The sequence below is a fragment of the Crinia signifera genome, chromosome 2 (genome assembly GCF_055691185.1).
Source record: "Crinia signifera chromosome 2, ASM5569118v1, whole genome shotgun sequence".
Taxonomy (NCBI): domain Eukaryota; kingdom Metazoa; phylum Chordata; class Amphibia; order Anura; family Myobatrachidae; genus Crinia; species Crinia signifera.
This window is the reverse complement of record NC_139218.1, coordinates 365,110,492-365,129,643: the sequence shown is the minus strand read 5'-3', so window position 1 is coordinate 365,129,643 and position 19,152 is coordinate 365,110,492. Positions and strand designations below refer to the sequence as shown.

General features: G+C 44.7%; 1 protein-coding gene across 3 annotated transcripts in view; it reads left to right on the top strand.

The window, feature by feature from the left end:
* Positions 1–9,656, top strand: part of LATS2 (large tumor suppressor kinase 2) — a 44,314-nt gene extending 34,658 nt beyond the window's left edge. For all 3 annotated transcript variants that reach the window (XM_083169948.1, XM_083169949.1, XM_083169950.1), the window contains 4 exons: positions 254–836; positions 3,983–4,165; positions 4,996–5,102; positions 5,326–9,656. In XM_083169948.1, coding sequence (XP_083026074.1) covers positions 254–836; positions 3,983–4,165; positions 4,996–5,102; positions 5,326–5,820 — 1,368 coding nt within the window. In that variant the 3' untranslated portion in view covers positions 5,821–9,656. The remainder of the gene's footprint in view (positions 1–253; positions 837–3,982; positions 4,166–4,995; positions 5,103–5,325) is intronic.
* Positions 9,657–19,152: the final 9,496 nt, after the last annotated feature.

Genomic DNA, 19,152 nt, shown 5'->3' with positions numbered 1-19,152 from the left:
AACCTATACCAGTGATGGCTAACCTTGACACTCCAGCTGTTGTTGAACTACACATCCCAGCATGCCCTGCTACAGTTTTACTATTTGGCCATGCAAAAACTGATGCTGGGATGTGTAGTTCAACAACAGCTGGAGTGTCAAGGTTTTCTATCACTGACTTTTTCTATTAGTTTGATGGGTTATATCCGGCAAGTTACCTGACCCTCGCAGGTTTACATCTAGATCATGTATTTTTATTTTATTTTTTTTGCAGGCTGGACTCTGTGAAGTTGTTCAGGAGCAAATGAGGAAAATCCTTTACCAAAAGGAGTCCAACTACAACAGGCTTAAAAGAGCCAAAATGGACAAGTCTTTGTTTGTGAAGATCAAAACATTGGGCATCGGAGCGTTTGGGGAAGTATGCCTCGCCAGTAAAGTGGACACAAAAGCTTTGTACGCCATGAAGACCCTGAGGAAGAAAGATGTCCTGAACAGGAACCAGGTGGCCCACGTGAAAGCAGAGAGAGACATCTTGGCCGAGGCGGATAACGAGTGGGTGGTGAAACTCTACTACTCCTTTCAAGACAAAGACTACTTGTACTTTGTGATGGATTATATTCCTGGGGGAGACATGATGAGCCTTCTTATACGTATGGAGGTATTTCCCGAGCACCTGGCCAGGTTCTATATCGCAGAGCTGACTCTGGCCATCGAGAGTGTCCACAAGATGGGATTTATCCACCGGGATATCAAACCTGATAACATTCTCATAGACCTTGATGGCCACATAAAGTTGACGGACTTTGGTCTTTGTACTGGTTTTAGGTGGACACACAACTCGAAATACTACCAGAAAGGTAAATTATTTATTTTTGAAGCCTTTATTTCCTAAAATGACCCTCCTTTTTTCTGGAAACATGGTAACTGTAACAAATTAAATTGCATGGTTCTAGAATTGGATGGTTGCCCACTCGAATACCCCTTCCATCAATTTCAATGCCCACTCTTGCCACCCCATCTATGAAATAGACCAACAGTTGCCCCTACGCACTCTGGCTACTCTTAGCTCATGTGCAGACACCCAGTTGCACTTGATGTGGCGATGTCACAATCTGCTGTTGTCACCCATAGTTGCGTATGCCTGGCTCCACCACCAGGTTATTCAAATGCCTTTTTCATGAACGGTAATTTGCACATGCACAGAACCCGTTATAGATGTGCGCGAAGTAGCAAGCAACCAAACATCATAATGTCGGTCATTGACAATCTGATACCGAGTCAGGAGTGGGGACGGCCTCCGTTTGTGAAAAGGTAGGCATGTCACCGCCATGGGGAAAGAATAGGCCAGGCATCTCTGTTGGGACAGAGATTTTCTGGTGACTGCTGGCTTCCATGTCCCTGCGGGTGGCGCAGGACGGACATTGGGGAGTGAGAGGTCAGATCGCCCCAAGCGCCTACTGAATGTATATTAACCCCTTCCCGACATTTGACGTACATGTACGTCATGGTCGGGAAGGACTTCCCGACATTTGACGTACATGTACGTCATGACTTCTAACTGTCACTGCGTCTAGAGACGCAGTGACAGTTAGGTGATGTCTGCTGTCCCTGACAGCAGACATCCCCCTCGCCGCCCAGGGGGGGCAGGGGTGCCCCCCCGGTCGGCGATCGCTGTGATTGGCTGTTCAAATCTGAACAGCCATTCACAGCGTTTCCTGTGTTACCGGCGGCTAAGCCGCTCGGTAACACAGGGATTCACTGGTGATCGGTGCTGTCAAGTACAGCACCGATCACCACCGATGTGCAGCCCCCCCTCGAACCCGCCGGGCACTCACCCGGCAGCAGCAGCGGCTCCCCCGGAGCGTCTGGAGCGCACGCAGCGCTGCCCTCCTCCCCCCTCCCCCCCGCAGCAGCAGCAGCAGCAGCATCAAGCTGCAGAAAAAGTAAAAAAATAAACATATGCACTGAAAAATATATATATATATATATATATATATATATATATATATACACACATATATATATATATATATATATATGTGTGTGTGTGTGTATATATACCGCACCGATTACCACCGATCGCCAGCCCCCCCCCCCCTCCCACCCGGCAGCCCCCCTCCCTCCCACCCACCCGGCTGCCGCAGCGCCAGCACCCCTCCCACCCCCCCGCCAGCCGCAGCGCCAGCCCCCCTCCCAAAGCTGGTGACTAAAATGGGGTCACTTGTGGGGGGGTTCCACTGTATTGGTGCTTCGGGGGTCTTGCTAATGCGACATAGCACCCACCATTCATTCCACCACCAAAAATCACTCCTTCCCTTCTGAGTCCTGCCATGCACCCAACTGGTATTTTTTGGTCACACGTGAGGCATTGCCGTACTCGGGAGAAATTGGGGCACAGATTTTGGGGTGCTTTGTCTCCTTCATTCCTTGTGAAAATAAAAAATTTTGAGCCAGAACTGCATTTTTCTGTAAAAAATTACATTTCTTTACACAAAAATGCAGATCTGGCTCAAAATTTTTCATTTTCACAAGGAATGAAGGAGACAAAGCACCCCAAAATCTGTGCCCCAATTTCTCCCGAGTACGGCAATGCCTCACGTGTGACCAAAAAATACCAGTTGGGTGCATGGCAGGACTCAGAAGGGAAGGAGTGATTTTTGGATTTTGCAGCACAGATTCTGGTTGAATGACCCCCGAAGCACCCATACAGTGGAACCCCCCCACAAGTGACCCCATTTTGCAAACTACACCCTTCAGGGAATTCATCAAGGGGTATAGTGTACATTTCAAACCCCCCGGGGTTTCACCAATTTTGATACAACTGAGCTGTGAAAATGAAAAATTATTTTTTTTTCATTTTCACTGCCCAGTTGTACCACAATTGGTGAAACCCCTGGGGGTTTGAAATGTACACTATACCCCTAGATGAATTCCCTGAAGGGTGTAGTTTGCAAAATGGGGTCACTTGTGGGGGGGTACCTAACTTTTAGCATCTTATGGTGCCTAGAAACCTACATGGTGCCTAAAAAATAATCTCATAAAAAGGAGGCTCCAAAATCAAGTAGGTGCTCCTTCTATTATGAAGCCTGTGGTTTGGTCACCGTGCACACTAGGGCCACATATAGGATATTTATGAAAACCAAAGAATTGGGGGAATCAATTTTTAGTCACATTTCTCTAGTAAAATCTACTGTGTTCCTTAGAAAAATGTATTAAAATTGCAAATCTGCAAAAAAAATGAAATTTGGAAATTTCACCTACACTTTCTTTTAATTCCTGTGAAACACCTAAAGGGTTAACAAACTTCCAAAATGCTGTTTTGAATACTGTGAGGGGTGCAGTTTTTGAAATGGCATCATTTATGGGGGTGTCTCACATACAAGTCACTCAAAGTCACATCATAACTGACCTGGTCCCTAAAAAAATCAGAGTTTGAAATTTTCTTGAAAATTTGAGAATTTGCTATTCATATTTGAAGCCTCCTAGTGTCCAAAAAAATGAAAATGAGGTTGAAATAATGATGGCAACATAAAGTAGACATATGGTCTATGTTAGTTATTCACTATTTTGAGTGGTAAGATTATTTGTCTCACAAGCAGAAAATTTAACATTTTGCAAATCGCAAAATTTTCCATTTTTTTACGACATTTTGGTATTTTTCACAAAAAAACACAGACTGTATCGACGAAAATTTACCACTAACTTGAAGTACAATGTGTCACGAGAAAACAATCTCAAAATCACTGGGATAAGTAAAAGCAAAAAAAAGTTATCCCCACTTAAGTGATACATGCCAGATTTGAAAAAAAGGGCTCTGTCAGGAAGGCAAAAACTGGCTCTGTCATGAAGGGGTTAATGTACTTTAGGCCTATTTGTAGCTCCAGTTTCTTTCCTTTAAAATCAATATGAATTTGTGTAACATATTAGCAATGGCACTTTTTTTTCTGTTAACAAATTATACAAAGTATAAACTCTCACCACTTTGTTTTTCCCCCCAATTAAGGGAGTCACATTCGACAGGACAGTATGGAGCCCAGTGAGCATTGGGATGATGTATCCAACTGCAGATGTGGAGACAGATTGAAGACATTGGAACAGAGAGCTAAGAGACAGCATCATCGATGCTTGGCGCATTCCCTAGTGGGGACCCCTAACTACATAGCCCCAGAGGTTCTGCTGCGTAAAGGTGAGCTGGACTAGGTCTATTTTAATGCAATAAAAATCACTATAAAGGAAGGTATTAATAAATAATTAGTACAAGGACACTTGGCAGTGTAAGAGAGTTGAGCGTAAAGCAAAAAGGATCAAGTATCTGTGCAGCTTGGAATAACCATTAGTGTTCCTTCTAGGAACTGGGCAGGGCGGTGCTGCACAGGGGCAGCATAAAGGGGGCGGACCTGGATGCCGATGTCACTGTTGTGGATGGGCCCATGCCGGTGACATTACCAAAGGGGGCGGATCCGGCCACCGCCATCACCAAAGAGGGTGGGCCAGGCCACCGACGTCGCCAAAGGAGGCGAGTTGGGCCTGCTGACGTCGCCAAAGGGGTGGGCATGGCCCCGGCTTTGCCGAAGTCACTGCCAGGGAAGCAGTGGGCATCTACGGCGTACTGGGCTTCCCTGTGTGCACTGGCGGAGACAGGCAGCAGGCTGTTCTAGCAGGGCGCTGCTAAAGGGGCAGGGCGCAGCGACCCGCTAAAACAGCCTAGCGTGAACACTAACCATGCTGCATATTACATGGGGGGGGGATTATAAGTGTGCATACTGGTTACAATTTAAGAGAGGTATGGCTATATAAGAAACTATAAATAAATAAATAAATAAATAAATATGGAGTGTAAAAATAATGCTGTTCTGAATTTGTGGGCTACAGCAAAAGCACTACAATATAGTAAAACAAATGTACACATAGCTTCTCACAAGTTCCCTGTTATGGATTAGTAGAAGTAGTAGTATTGTTTGTTTATATTAGCAGTGCAATTTATGTTGTGCTAATTTTACTACTGTTGTCGCACAGGGTACACACAGCTCTGTGATTGGTGGAGCGTGGGTGTCATTCTCTTTGAGATGTTGGTTGGCCAACCTCCGTTTCTTGCATCCAACCCAACAGAAACGCAACTAAAGGTAGGCATTAGGATTTAGCGCTTCATCCCCAATTTGCACTGGCTTATAATTTTTTTTAATTTAAAGAATTTCTTGTCTCTTTATTTTTGCAAACACAGCTTCTCCCAAACCAACCCCCCTCCCCCCCTTTAGATAGCCAGTGGCCATCACATGGCTCTTGCTACATATAGGATACTCTAAAACCTTTGTTTTTTAATATATCACTTTTTTTTTTGTCTTGAAGGTAATTAATTGGGAGAACACCCTTCACATTCCCTCCCAAATCAAACTAAGCCCTGAGGCAACTGATCTGATCACCAATCTATGTTGTGCGGCTGAGAACAGGCTCGGGAGAGCTGGAGCAGATGAAATTAAGGCTCACCCATTCTTCAGCTCCATTGACTTCTCTACAGACATTCGACACCAGCCAGCTCCTTATGTCCCAAAAATTAGCCACCCAATGGATACCTCCAATTTTGACCCAGTAGATGAGGAAAACCCTTGGAATGACAGCGGGGACAGCACCATGACGTGGGACACACTCATGAACTCTGGCAGCAAACACACCGAGCATGCTTTCTATGAATTCACTTTCCGAAGGTTCTTCGATGATAATGGCTACCCGTTTCGCTACCCAAAGCCATCTCGTTTGGATGCTTCTCCTTGTGAGGAGTCTCAAGAAGAAAATCAAGGGTCACAATCAAGCGAGACGGAAGGCTGCCAACCTGTATACGTGTGAGATGGCACATTTTATACCCGAATAATCCTCAGATAGGTCAAATGTATGCCTCCGTTGATGCCTACTATCCAGTTTTCAACTTCGCCTTTGTAGGAGAATGTTTGAAACGGGAGCTATAAAGTGTCCTTATGAAATTGGATTGCTGCAGGTTATTTTCGCCATCATGGCCTAACCCCCGGAGCTACAGTACGGAGTAGACTTTATTTTTACAGACTGATGTTGAGCTTTGGATATTTTTGCCTCATTTTTGGAATCTCACCGTTCTACCTTTTTTAATACACAATATATATACTCACAGGAACATTTTTTTTTAACTTGTGTAGTTACTCGTCTGAAAATAACCAAAGAGGATCGAACTTGAACCAGATGACAATCTTGTTGGCTCCAATCACTGTTGCCAAGTAACAGGATCTCATTTTCGGGGGATTTGAGTCGGTCACACTTGATTGTAGAATTTGGGTGCTGCACAAATCATCCTTAACCTTACCACCAATAATCTATGTTACTATGTGGCCTTCAAGCACACATTCAGAGCTTTCAGCCCTGGAGAATATCTTAATGTTATCAGTTTTATTGATTGTCCTTTAATTTACTCCAGCGATGGCAACATGCTTGTTTGTGAAACTTTCGGTAAGGGGTCCAGTGTTTTCAAGAAGTGTATCATACATATTCTTAATATTGCTGCGCTGAGCTTCACCGACGTACCGTGGCAGGCAGCCGTAGCCACCCCGGGGGAGGATTAAAGTGCGGTAAATATGAAATCCGCTGCTACATTTGTTTGGAAAATATATTTACGGACACTGAAGGAGCTTATTCAGACTTTTATTTATATCAGAGGGGGATTACCATATAAAACATACCTTTTATGATTTATCATACTTGTAAATCTTTTCTAACTGTTATGACCACCTCGACAATAACCTATATATTTTATAGAAAGAGCACTTATATTTTCTAATGCATTTTGTGTAGTCTTTTAACGTGACCTAACAACAAACTTTTGTTCGCAAACCAAAAGGCCTGTGTTCTTGAGGTGTTGCTTCAGCTAATGTTTTCACATAGATGTTGATGACAACGGTTGAGTGATAATGGTGCGGTTGCCCTGAGCAATTGGCCTGAGACCAATTCAGTGCTAGAGGACCCTAGGGTAGTAGGGGTCTAACAAAAGGTTTGCTGCAGGTAAGTCAGAATCTGGAGGATAAAGCTGCAGTATTCCACAATCCGTTTCTGCGGTTATCACAAAGGTGCTTTTGTAATAACATGGTCTATTGTCAAGAGATAGGTCACAAGTGATAAAGATTAAGAAGATACACTTCTTCTAGTAGAATATAGATTTTTTTGTAAGAAAACACCAGTTCGCTTTGAGTTACGTACTGCACCTTCACGCACGTAGCACCATTTAAGTAAGCCAAAGGTTCCTTGTGAAGGAGTATTTTTTAGGGATAGTCAAAAAGGACATATTGAAAACACCAACCTTCACAAGATTTCACGTAAAAAAAAAAAAGGTGTATAGTAAAACAATAAAACTGTAAAGTGTAAAATAATATATTAAATTTTATATATAAAGTTTATAATAAAAAAAAATACATGTATATGTGTGTGTGTCTATATTAATATATATTATATATAAACACACACACATACAGCGAGAGATATACATGTGTTAATAGACACACAAACACACAATACATCTTGTTTGCACCAAAATAAGTAAATAATAAAAAAAAAAATTAAAAAATGCTGTATAACGTAGGAAAGGCCTTTAACCCCAACATATGTGATATGACTCTTGTGCAATATTCTTACAATAATTATTTGCTATTTTTAAAACTAATGTTTAAATGTTTAAAAAAGAAAAAAAAACTATTTCTAAGGTTGTTTGTGCCATTTATTTAGACTGTTTTTCGGCATTTTGGGTTGTGATGAATCCTTCTGGACTCCTAAGCTGCTCGTTATGTGCCTGGGTAGGTTTGAGTAGAACGTGTGAGAAAGTACCTGCTTTCTTGATCTGTAGTTAAGGCGTCCCCAGACTCACAGGCCGGTCCTCTGAGTCTGTGTTTGTGTGTGGAAGTGGGAGTAGCAAACATGAAATGCAGTTGTGTGTGTAATAGTGGCGTGGCGTGTCTGGTCGTAAGTAGGCTGCTTTTCGAGAGGGAGGTGGCCGCTCTGTGGAGCTTCGGGAGAGAATGTTGATATATATAATATTTTCTGTAATGTTTTGTATATATTCACGTGGCTTCTTATAGTGTGGCTTCTTACTGTAACATAATCAGCGTGCAGACATTTGGGGACTGGACCCAAGGAATGTTGCATTTAAATTTTACTAGGAATCAGTGACATCACGGAGTGCCTCTAGTGAGTGATGTCACTAGGTGCAAGTGAAAATGCAGATTTGATCTACATGTAGTGGCTTTTGCAGCATTACTATCCCTGTATTACATATCTGACCCTACCTTATCACATGTCCAGTCTATTTACCAGATATACGCAATGACTCTAACCTTTTATACATTATGTGTACCATATCTGTAACACACTAAGTACTTTGTAGCCCATTTGGTCACATGCAATGTTAGTAACAACAAGGTGGGTGCATGTTGGTACTTGATTCGCCACTTTGCCCCTATCACTTTCAATTGAATTGCCCCAAAGAGTTTTCCACTTTATCATTTTTAGATAAGTAAATTCCCTTCCTTCCAGATAACAGTAGGTGTTGGAAATCCATCAACTGGATACCACCCAATTTAGCAGTGTGCGGGTATTTACATATAGATGAGATTCAACAAAACATTTGCAAAAATTTTCTCAGTAGGCAATGTGTCAGAAAAGCTACTTTCACAGTCTGAGTTACAGTGCTTAGACCCTGCTAAATCCAGCCAATGGGGAAGTAAGGTGATCTGGGAGGAGGAGCCTCACCAAATTTCTAGAGAAATAAAGGGATTAGATTTTTTTAATTGGAAATTACCTTTTAGCCACTTGGCTGGCTTGGATGCATGTGATGTGATCGAAGCCAGGAGTCCGTTACTAGGCTAGGTCACTTCCCATCCAAACTTCTGCCCACCGCTATCTACAGCCCCCAGTATCCGCTGCTCCCTCTGTGGGCCCAGATATTTAAGTGACAGGGTGGTCTCTGCTAATATCACTTCTGGAATCTCATGCTCTGGGGATGCACAGTGCAGGGAGGGAAACTTGATTCCTCACCCAGTGCAATTTAGCTGATCTCTGGGACTGATCAACAGTTGTCGTCATCATCCCCTGACACATGCTCTGGGGGATAAGTGTGTGAAGGTAGGGGGTACTATTAGAATTTAAGACCCCTGGGGAGTCTATTGCGATTGGGGGTGATGGGAAGTAAATAAAATAATAGTGGGTGTCCTTGGTGGGGGGGGGGGGGGTCAAAAACGCGCCTTATACATTTTTTCAAAATAAAATATTTTATTTAAAATACTTTTTTTTTAAACTTTAATTAAAGAAAAAAACAAGCCATCCTCGACGTCTAACCTGCTCACTGTATTCTATGTTCCAGGGAAAACCTCGCCATCAGAGAACGGCGAGGATTCCCCGGTACAGCGAGGTTTGCCCAAATGCGGCAAGCCCACTGCATATAGTGGCCTCGCCCTTTCCACCTTGCTGAAATGAACCAGCAAGGTGAAAACGGCGAGCGGGGTGTTAGTTGGATACTGCCTGCGAGCAATGACAGCGAGCTATATTGGCACTGCTCACCATCATAGCTTGCCCTTTGCCATTGAATAAGTGGTAAAGGGGCCCTGACCAATTTTTAATAAAATATAACTATCTTTGTATATTATAGGAATTGCTGTCTTTTTAACTGATAACCCCCCCCCAGGATGTCCCAGGAGTCGTGTTTGCGAAGTGTGCATTCTTTGAAGCCTACGGTTTAAGGATTATCCTCACACATGCATTCATCCAGTTGTAATTTAAATGATTAGATTGTGCTTTAAGGGGCATAGAGTGGAGACCCTTAGCCATGCTTTCTTTGGCACACTGTCATTGGGTACCAGTATTTACAACAGAGCCTTTGCGTTCCAGTGGGCCCCAATGATGGTGGAGACGGCCAAGTGGGTGTGGCTATGATCTGTCGGTAGCTTCCTTCTTAAAGAATGCGTTGCCAGGAAGTGTGGCAGCAGTGCCACAGTGGGAGGTATGAGTATACCTCCCTGCAAACCTGGTTCCATCCCCCTTTGACACCAGTCCACCCCTTCTTGGCACCCCTGGCAATTGGGCGGCTTTGGATCCCTAGTCAAGCTCTTTAGACTGATTTAGCCACTTTGTCAGGGGTTTTCACTAGTAATGGGCGTATGATCGCCATTGGAATAGTTCTGATAGCCGCCAAATTAAAGTGAGAAAATGTGCATATAGAAACTAATACATGTCTGTAGGGGAATACTACATTGCTATATATCCATTATATTTCCTTTCTATACATCTGGTCCCGTTCCTGAATCTGTAAGGCACCGTGTTTGCCGGTTGGTGAAAGCCATGCCATCAAGTAATGAACGTGTATAAAGGGCTTTTATTCTTTTTTTTTTAGTGTGTTTTTTCTTTTCTTCTGTAGTTCATATACAGTGCTCTAGTACTTGGATATATAACAGCCACTTAGATATTTAAACAACGACACCTATATTTTGTGTATCTGTTTACAGTGGTATGAGAGTTGTGCTTTGGCGTATGTTGAGCTTTTGCTGTGATCTTCTTCTTACAATTCAGTATTATTGCTTTTTATAATAATGCCAACTTTTGTTTTGTCATTTACACCCTATCTGACAACCTGTATTGTGGTAGTTTCTTTCTCAGGAACTCGATTTAACTGTTATTTATTGTTATATCATCGCCTTTAAAAAGCTTTTACTGGCACAGTTTATTAAATAAAAAATGTAAATAAAACTGCGTGATTCATTTGTTCTGCATTGGCCACAGAGCATCCATTCTTAGAACTTAGTGTTCCACCCACCATGTGTCCGCTGCCATTCCATTTCTGTGTGCACCCAATCTGAGCATTTGTATCTCCACTTAAGTTCTTTTCCCCTGTGGTATAGACGGTTAAACACAATATTCTCCAGTGCTTGTGCCTAATTTATGTTCCCACACTGATTCACACAGTGCCTTAGATACTTGTACCCCAAACATCAAGGTAAGAACTCCATAAGGTGTATATTTTGTTCAGGCAATTGAAGATACACTACTCTGGTACATGCATGTGCAGTTTCTGATACTTGTTTCCTAGCACGGTGCCCACGATATTCGGTCGCGTGGCATTCGAACGTCAATTCGAAGCGTGGCGAGCCCACGAGGGGCGGCGGTACGCGTCCTCCGACCTTTTTCATACCCCCGCTATCCACGTCGGCGTGGAGTTGATTTTATATAGTGTGGCGAGTGCACGCGTATTACTTTACATGTATTCCGCATCCCCTTGCGGAGCTCACTGGGCTCGCCACGCTTCGGGCTCGGTGGCTCGCTGCGCTCGCCACACTATCTAAAATCAACTCCACGCCGACGTGGATGGTGGGGGTATGAAAAGGTTGGAGGACGCATAATACAATTAATAATCTTACAGGGGGGCCATTTAACATTGTAAGCACCCATTAGGGTGCTTATACAATTTAAAATCGCATTGCATCGCATTGTATGCCATATACAGTGGTATACAATTTTAAATTGTATACCATCGGGTGCCCATTGCATCGCATAATATTGTATGGATTATGGTATGCGATGAGATGGGCGCTGTGCTAGGAAACAAGTACCCAGTTCTCCTTAAGTTTTAATGATGTTTCAATGTGACCATCCCAAAAAGAGTTAACCAGCCATGTTCTGAAGGCGGTTTCTACAGTAAGTGCCAGTGTGGAATTCAGCCTTGTTGGCTTGCTAGTCACATGACTGCCTCTGTTATATGTAGCGCTAAGCTATGTTATCATATATATAACATCATACCTCCCAACTTACAAAGGGACAGAGGAGGGACAGATAAATGGATGCCCACCGAAATTTTTTGGGGGGGGATGTGGCCTAATTAAAGGGGTGTGGCCTATACTCGCAGCTCTCCCGTGAGGCCACTCCCCCCGATTTGACGCGTTTATTCCCCGCTGCTCAGCAGCCGATGGGGACTCCCAACAGACCCCCCCCTCGCCGCGGGATGTGGGAATGTCCCAGAAAACCAGGACATTCCCACGGTAATAGGGACTGTTGGGAGGTATGTAACATCATCTGCTAAAGCTGGGTACACGCAGGCCGACAGTTAAACAATTTTGACGAGTCTTATGGGTTGGACCGACAAAATCGAAATATCGTCCACTGTGTATGCACATTGTCGCTGACTATGAGATTCTCTGTCATTTGTGCATGCAAACGAAGAGGGATATCGCTAGCGAGAGCCATGCTGCAGAATACAGTATAGTGCCCCCCACCACATGGTCGCTTGTCGCGGCCTGCATTGGCAAGTGTGTACCCACTTGCCAATGCCTGTACCCTGACAGGTTTCATCACCCATGAGGTTGCCAGGTACACATTGTTCAGTGTGTGTGCCTGGCTTAAGAGTAGTAGTACATATAAACACGCACCATACTGTGTATAAATGCAGGTAAGGGTTGTTGGGTTTTTGTGGAAGCACCTTTTGCATTTTTATATTATACTGTCACCTGGCAACACTAAAAAAACAGCCGCTCCTCACATGTTGTGTAATGGAATGCATAGACGTTAATTAAAGAAAATCCTGAATCTGAGATCACCTCATTCTGAAGTCTAATTATCAAATAATAATTGTGTGATGTTTTGGGGGGGATGTCCGCCAATAATGGAGCAGATATGGAAGATATCACAGTATTTGCTGTTGGCGAAATTATTTAATAGTAGGTTAAATTAAATTATGTTGCAATTTACAATTGAAAACAGTGATAAAACAAATTTAGTCGTTACAGACCATCAAAACGGTAGATAGGAGGGCCCTGCTTGCAGGCTTACAATCTATAGCATAACGGTCCACCAGTTGGAAAAGGTTCTTGGTGGGCTGTAGAATATGGTCACCCAGAAATAGTAGCCAGGGAAAAGATTTGATATCTCTGCACATCCAAAAACACTGAAGGGACATACACAAGGGGCGATTTCAGCCCCTTTTCTAAGCGATCTGATTAGAAAAGGAGCAGGGAACGCTCTGTGGGCCTTATTCTAGTTCACTCTTAGAGGCAAATTCCTTCTCAAATGGACAAAACCATGTGCACTGCAGGTGGGGCAGATGTTACTTGTGCAGAGAGAATTAGATTTGGGTGGGGTTTTTCTTCAAAGTGAGATCTATATTGCAGTGTAGAAATAAAGCAGTCAGTATTTTCCCTGCACCGAAACAAAATAACTCACCCAAATCTAATTCTATCTGCACCTGCTACATCTGCCCCCCTGCAGTACACATGGTTTTGTCCATCTGAGAAGGAATTTGCCTCTAGGAGTGAACTAGAATAAGGCCCTGCAGTGATGCCGATGCATGATCAAGTGCGTCAGTATCGCCGGCTGGGTAAGCCAGTGCTTGCACTGGCTTTCCCCAGAGCGCAGGGCGTTGCCCATTATGAAAATAGGCAAAGCCCTGGTCAGCACGAACGCTCAGCATAGAAACATAGAAGTTGACATAGAAACATAGATAAGAACCATTTGGCCCATCTAGTCTGCCCCTTATTTATCCTTCAGGTAATCTTAACCCTTTTGTTACTTGTGTATTATCATTTTAGCCCCCTATGCGATGATAAATTGTATAAGCACCCTAATGGGTGCTTACAATATTAAATGCACCCCCACGCCACCCCCCAGTATAATCGTGAACCAGAAGCGTGGCGAGTGTCCTCCGACCTTTTCATACCCCCACTATCCACGTCGGCGTGGAGTTGATTTTATAAAGTGTGGCGAGCCACCGAGCCCGAAGCGTGGCGAGCGCGTATACCTGTGACGTTATGCCCGTCCCCTCGCGGGGCTCTGTGGCTCGCTGCGCTCACCACACTTTATAAAATCAACTCCACGCCGACGTGGATAGAGGGGGTATAAAAAGGTCGGAGGACGCTTACCGCTGCGCTCGCCACGCTTCTGGTTCACGTTTATACTGGGGGATGGCGTGGGGGTGCATTTAGGGTGCTTATACAAGTTATAATCGCATTCCATCGCATTGTATGCCATACAATTTTAAAATTGTATGACATTGGGGAACATCACGCGATATCGCATACCATCGCATGCCTTATGGTCTGCGATGCGATGGGCGCCGTGATACTACACAAGTACCACCCTTTTTAATCCTTATTTCTTTGTAAGGATATTCATATGCCTATCTCAAGCATGTTTAAATTGTTCTACTGTCTTAGCCTCTACCACCTCTGGTGGGAGGCTATTGCACTTATGCACTACCCTTTCTGTGAAGTAATTCTTTCTAACATTTCCCCTGAACCTACCTCCAGTTTCAGTGCATGTCCTTGTGTTCTAGGGATGCGGTCAATTTGCCGGCGGTCGGGATCCCGGCGTTCAGAATCCCGACACTGGAATCCTGACCGCCGAAATCCCGAAACTTTCTCCCTCCGTGGGTGTCCATGATACCCATAGAGGGAGAATAAAATAGTGTGCCGAGCGTAGCGAGGCACCGGGCCCGCTGCGTGGCGAGCGCAGCGAGCCCGCAAGGGGGGGCGATCCACGTCCCCCCCATGTCGGGATTTCGGCGGTCGGGATTCCGACCGCCGGGATTACGTATCGGATCCGTGTTCTATTACTTCTTTTCCTTTGAAGAAAATTTGCCTCCTGTACTATGTTAAAACCCTTGATATATTGGAAGATTTCTATCATGTCCCCCCTTTCCCTTCTCTGCTCCAAGCATCACGATCGCTATGTGCTGAGCGATCGTGCTGCAGAACGTCACTCAGCAGAAAAAGCCGGGTCATCCCATGTTTACAGGGCTTAAGTGTAATTTGCTAATATAAATATAATCCGTACTTGTGTATTTTCACGGCGCCATTGCCCACGGATCGCATCGTATAAAAATCACATGCGATTTAGCACACCCCCACTATCCACGTCAGCGTCCCGACCTGTTCATACCCCCACTATCCATGTCGGCGTGGAGTAGATTTTATAAAGTGTGGCGAGCCACCGAGCCCCCACGGAAAACAAGCCCGAAGCATGGCGAGCGCAGCGTGCCACGTGTGGGGACGTGGAATACACGTCAATCAATCCGTGTCCCCTCTCGGTGCTCGCCCCGCTTTGATCTCATTTTCCGCGTACGCTTACTGACATGGATAGTGGGGGTATGAACAGGTCGGGAAGGTGCGTACCGCATCCCCTCTCCATGCGATTTGCATGCGATCCGATCCTCGGGCAGTGGCGCTGTGAAAATACACAAGTACCATATAAACCAATAACCACCTTTTATTAAGTATTTTTCAATGTGATACTGCGGTAGCAACATGCAAATATGAACACGGTACAAACCATAGATCATACAGAGAATGAGTGCAATTGAATTTACATAAGAGTAGCCATATAATAGTGGTAAATAATCAATCGAGAATTTCACAGAAAAGGCACAACCGTGTAATAAAAGGGGGGATTGACACAAAAGACAAGGGAAAAGACAAAGACATATAAACAATCTTTATAATTCAAACTATGTTATTGCAAAAGAAAAAATGGGCGCAATTTCTGTATATTCTGTATGTGCAATTTTAAATACACACACACACACACACACACACACTAGATCACCAATTAATTGGAGGTACTGCTACCGGTAGTAACTTGGAAGAATTACTTAATGAAACTAGATAGAGACCTTTAAAAAGAGAGCGCAAATCCAATTATAATCAAAATATCTAAAAATGTATTAACCAGATAATAATTAAATTCAAAATGCATATAAAAACATATACAATATATTGCATCATAACCACAATCCACTTAATTATTAGTTATGGAGCACCATGCTCAACCTCCTATTAGGTGGAAATGTTCTGCTAGCTGGTAAGAAAGTTCCTTATTTCACTCTTTCCCCTAGATAATAAAGATGATATGTATAAGTGCATATAGTGGGGAGCCCAGTGAGGATAATTACTATCAGTGATCCTGCTTCAATTGTGACCAGGCAAATTCCACTGTGGCAAACGGTCCCCAGCACGATTGGCTCGTGACTGCACCTCCCGTCCTGAGGGAGCCTATTAGGGCTCTGGTCACAGGTGTCGGGAGTTGTGTCTGCCGCTGTATGACGGACCACACGTTGGCTGCAATGCTGGTAGGTGGTGAAGGGCAAGTGCCGGGAGCTGTGTCCACCGCCGTTTGACAGTCTGCATGCTAGCAGATAGTGTTATCTAGTTAATACATTTTTATATATTTTGATTATAATTGGATTTGGGCTCTTTTTTTAAATGTATCTTATTTATTGTAAGTACAATATAATTAGTAGCTAATACTGGTATAGCACATACAACATGTGATGAACAACATATAATATATATAAATGTCCTACCGTATTGGATAAAGTGTTTATTTATAAATCCAATTGGTAAGTCTGTTTTGGGGGAGAACACAACTGGTGCTAAACTCACCCTATGTAAATGTCCCTTCAAAAAGTTCCTTTATATTTTCTGAGCCATGGAGAGGAGGTGGGTCTGCCGGCAGACAACATCACTATAAAGAGGAGGAACAGTGACGCTGTCTGCCGGCAGACCCACCACCCCATCTCCACGGCTCAGAAAATACAAAGATACTTTTTTTGAACGGTCAACGTTTTCTAGGGCAACCAGCAGGTGCATTCATTACTCAGACACATTTTAAAAGGTCCACGGGTGGAGTCATTATTTCACTTGTGATTCTGTGTGGAGAATTGCAAAGAATTACCTGTGTAGACCGAGTTAATGAACCTGTGGTCTGTGCGATTACCGGACTGTATTGACCATTCCCAGATGGGTGAGGAATCTAGGCTGACACAAATGATCTGCTTTTCAGACTCCACTCCATTGTATAGTCAGGGCCTGATTTAGCATGGTTTACATATGATTGGAGGTGGATTTAGAGCTCGTGGGACCCTAAGCATGATACCAGTTTGGGGCCCTCCTCTTCAAACAATCCATAGCATTAGATCTTTGCTACCAATTGCAGTCTGTATTGCTAGAGAACCTTGGTGAGTGTTCAGTCCAGTCTACAGATAAATGCTCAGCTGCGTGACCTTTGGCATTGTCTAGAAATCTGAATCAGGCTCTTGGTCTTTTGGAAGTAGGGCTAATACCTGTGGCACATCTAAAGCAAACGGACTGCCCACAAAGCATAGATGAACATTATTTGGGGGTAAAACATTCTCTTTGTGGACAGCATCCTGAAGGAGCTTGGTGAAGCTAAGTTGTGAGCAATATAGAAATCAAGATAAGTTTGCAAAAAGGTGCACAGAGAAAGGTGCTGTAACCAATGCAGCTCTGCCGCTGTTTAGAACTAAAATAGATAAATATGAACAGAGGTTCACCCATGTATTGGATGATAAATAACAATAAAATATATTTATTGATTAATTAATTTATATATACAATAAAAATTTCCAACATCAACATACAAGTGATAACATTTTTTTTTTTAAAGAATGAAAGTATATATATATATATATATATATATACTAGGTGATTCATCGCGCCCTACGGGCGCTCTTCACACCGTCGTAAGGGGCTGCGCCCCCTTAATTTGTGAACGTTTGTATATGAGAAATATGGTTAGAATTGTATGAAAGATGCCCTGTATTGCAACTTAGGTGTCCGCGAATCGCGGGAGGGGGGGTCGCCGCGAATTGCAGGAGGGGGGGTCGCGGGGGGGTGCCGCGAATTGCAGGAGGGGAGGGATTGCAGAGAATCGCGGGAGGGGGGTCGCGGGGTGGGTTGCCGCAAATCGCGGGAGGGGGGTTACGGGGGCGGGGGTTGCGGTGAATCATGGTAGGGGGGGTCGCGGGGGGTGTGCCGTGAATCACGGGAGGGGGGGGTCACGGGGTGGGGTGTGTGCCGTGAATCGCGGGAGTGGGGGTTGCGGGGGGGTGGGGGGGGGGTGACGCGAATCGCCACAAGAAAAAATCAACACAGAAAGGTCAACACATGTAAATGTTGACATAAGTGTGGCACTTCATTAATTTCCATGTCGACACATGAGAATGAATATGAAAATATTCAAAAAATGACAAAAAAACTTCAAAAAATCATGTCAACCTTTTTCATTGTCGACCATAGCCATGTCAGTGTTTTCCATGTGCAATTTAATTCTGGAGCTGCCGCGAATCACGGGGGGGGTGCCGCGAATTGCGGGAGGGGGGGGTCGCGGGGGTGGGTGCCGCGAATCGCGGGAGGGCGGGGTTCCGGTGGGGGGTTGCCGCGAATTGCGGGAGGTGGGGGGTCACGGGGGGTGCCGCGAATCGCGGGAGGGGGGGTTGCGGGGGGGGTGTGATGCGAATCGCCACAAGAAAAAATCAACACAGAAAGGTCAACACATGTAAATGTTGACATAAGTGTGCCACTTCATTGGTGTCCATGTCGACACATGACAATGAATATGAAAAAAATAAAAAAATTAAAAATAAATCTTCAAAAACTCATGTCAACCTTTTTCATTGTCGACCATAGCCATGTCAGTGCGAATCGCGGGAGGGGGGTCGCAAGGGGGCTGCCGCCAATCGTGCAAGGGGGGGTCGCGGGGGGGTTCTTTTTGCCGCGAATCACGGGAGGGAGGTCGCGGGGGGGGGGGGTTTCCGCAAATCGGGGGGGGGGGTCACGGGGGAGGGTTTGCCGCGATTCGAGGGAGGGGGGGCGGTCGCGGGGTGGTGGTTATGCCGCGAATTGTGGGAGGGGTCGTGGGGGGGTTCTTTTTGCAGCGAATCGCGGGAGGGGGGGTCACGGTGGTGTTTTTGCTGCGAATCGCGGTAGGGGGGGTCGCGGGGGAGCGGGTGTTTTTGCCGCGAATCGCGGGAGGGGGGGGCGCGTGGGGGGGGGAGGTTTTGCCGCAAATCACGGGAGGGGGGCGCTCACCTGGTGGCTGTGGAGTAGCAGTGCTGGGCAACATGGGAAGGCAGTGGGTGTCTGGCACTGTCTGTGGGCTCACTGGGCTGGTTCTCTGTCACATACCTCCCAACATGACCCTCTCCAGGAGGAACACAATGCTCTGTTTCTAGACTTCCCCTTAATGTATGATTGCCATCACCTGTTTTAAACAGGTTAATTTCTCAGAAAGGTGTTCAGCACAGATGAAGGCAATCACACATTAAGCGTTATAGACACAGACACCCACTTTGAGTGACAGATGTAGCCAAATATATAGGAGATATATATATAT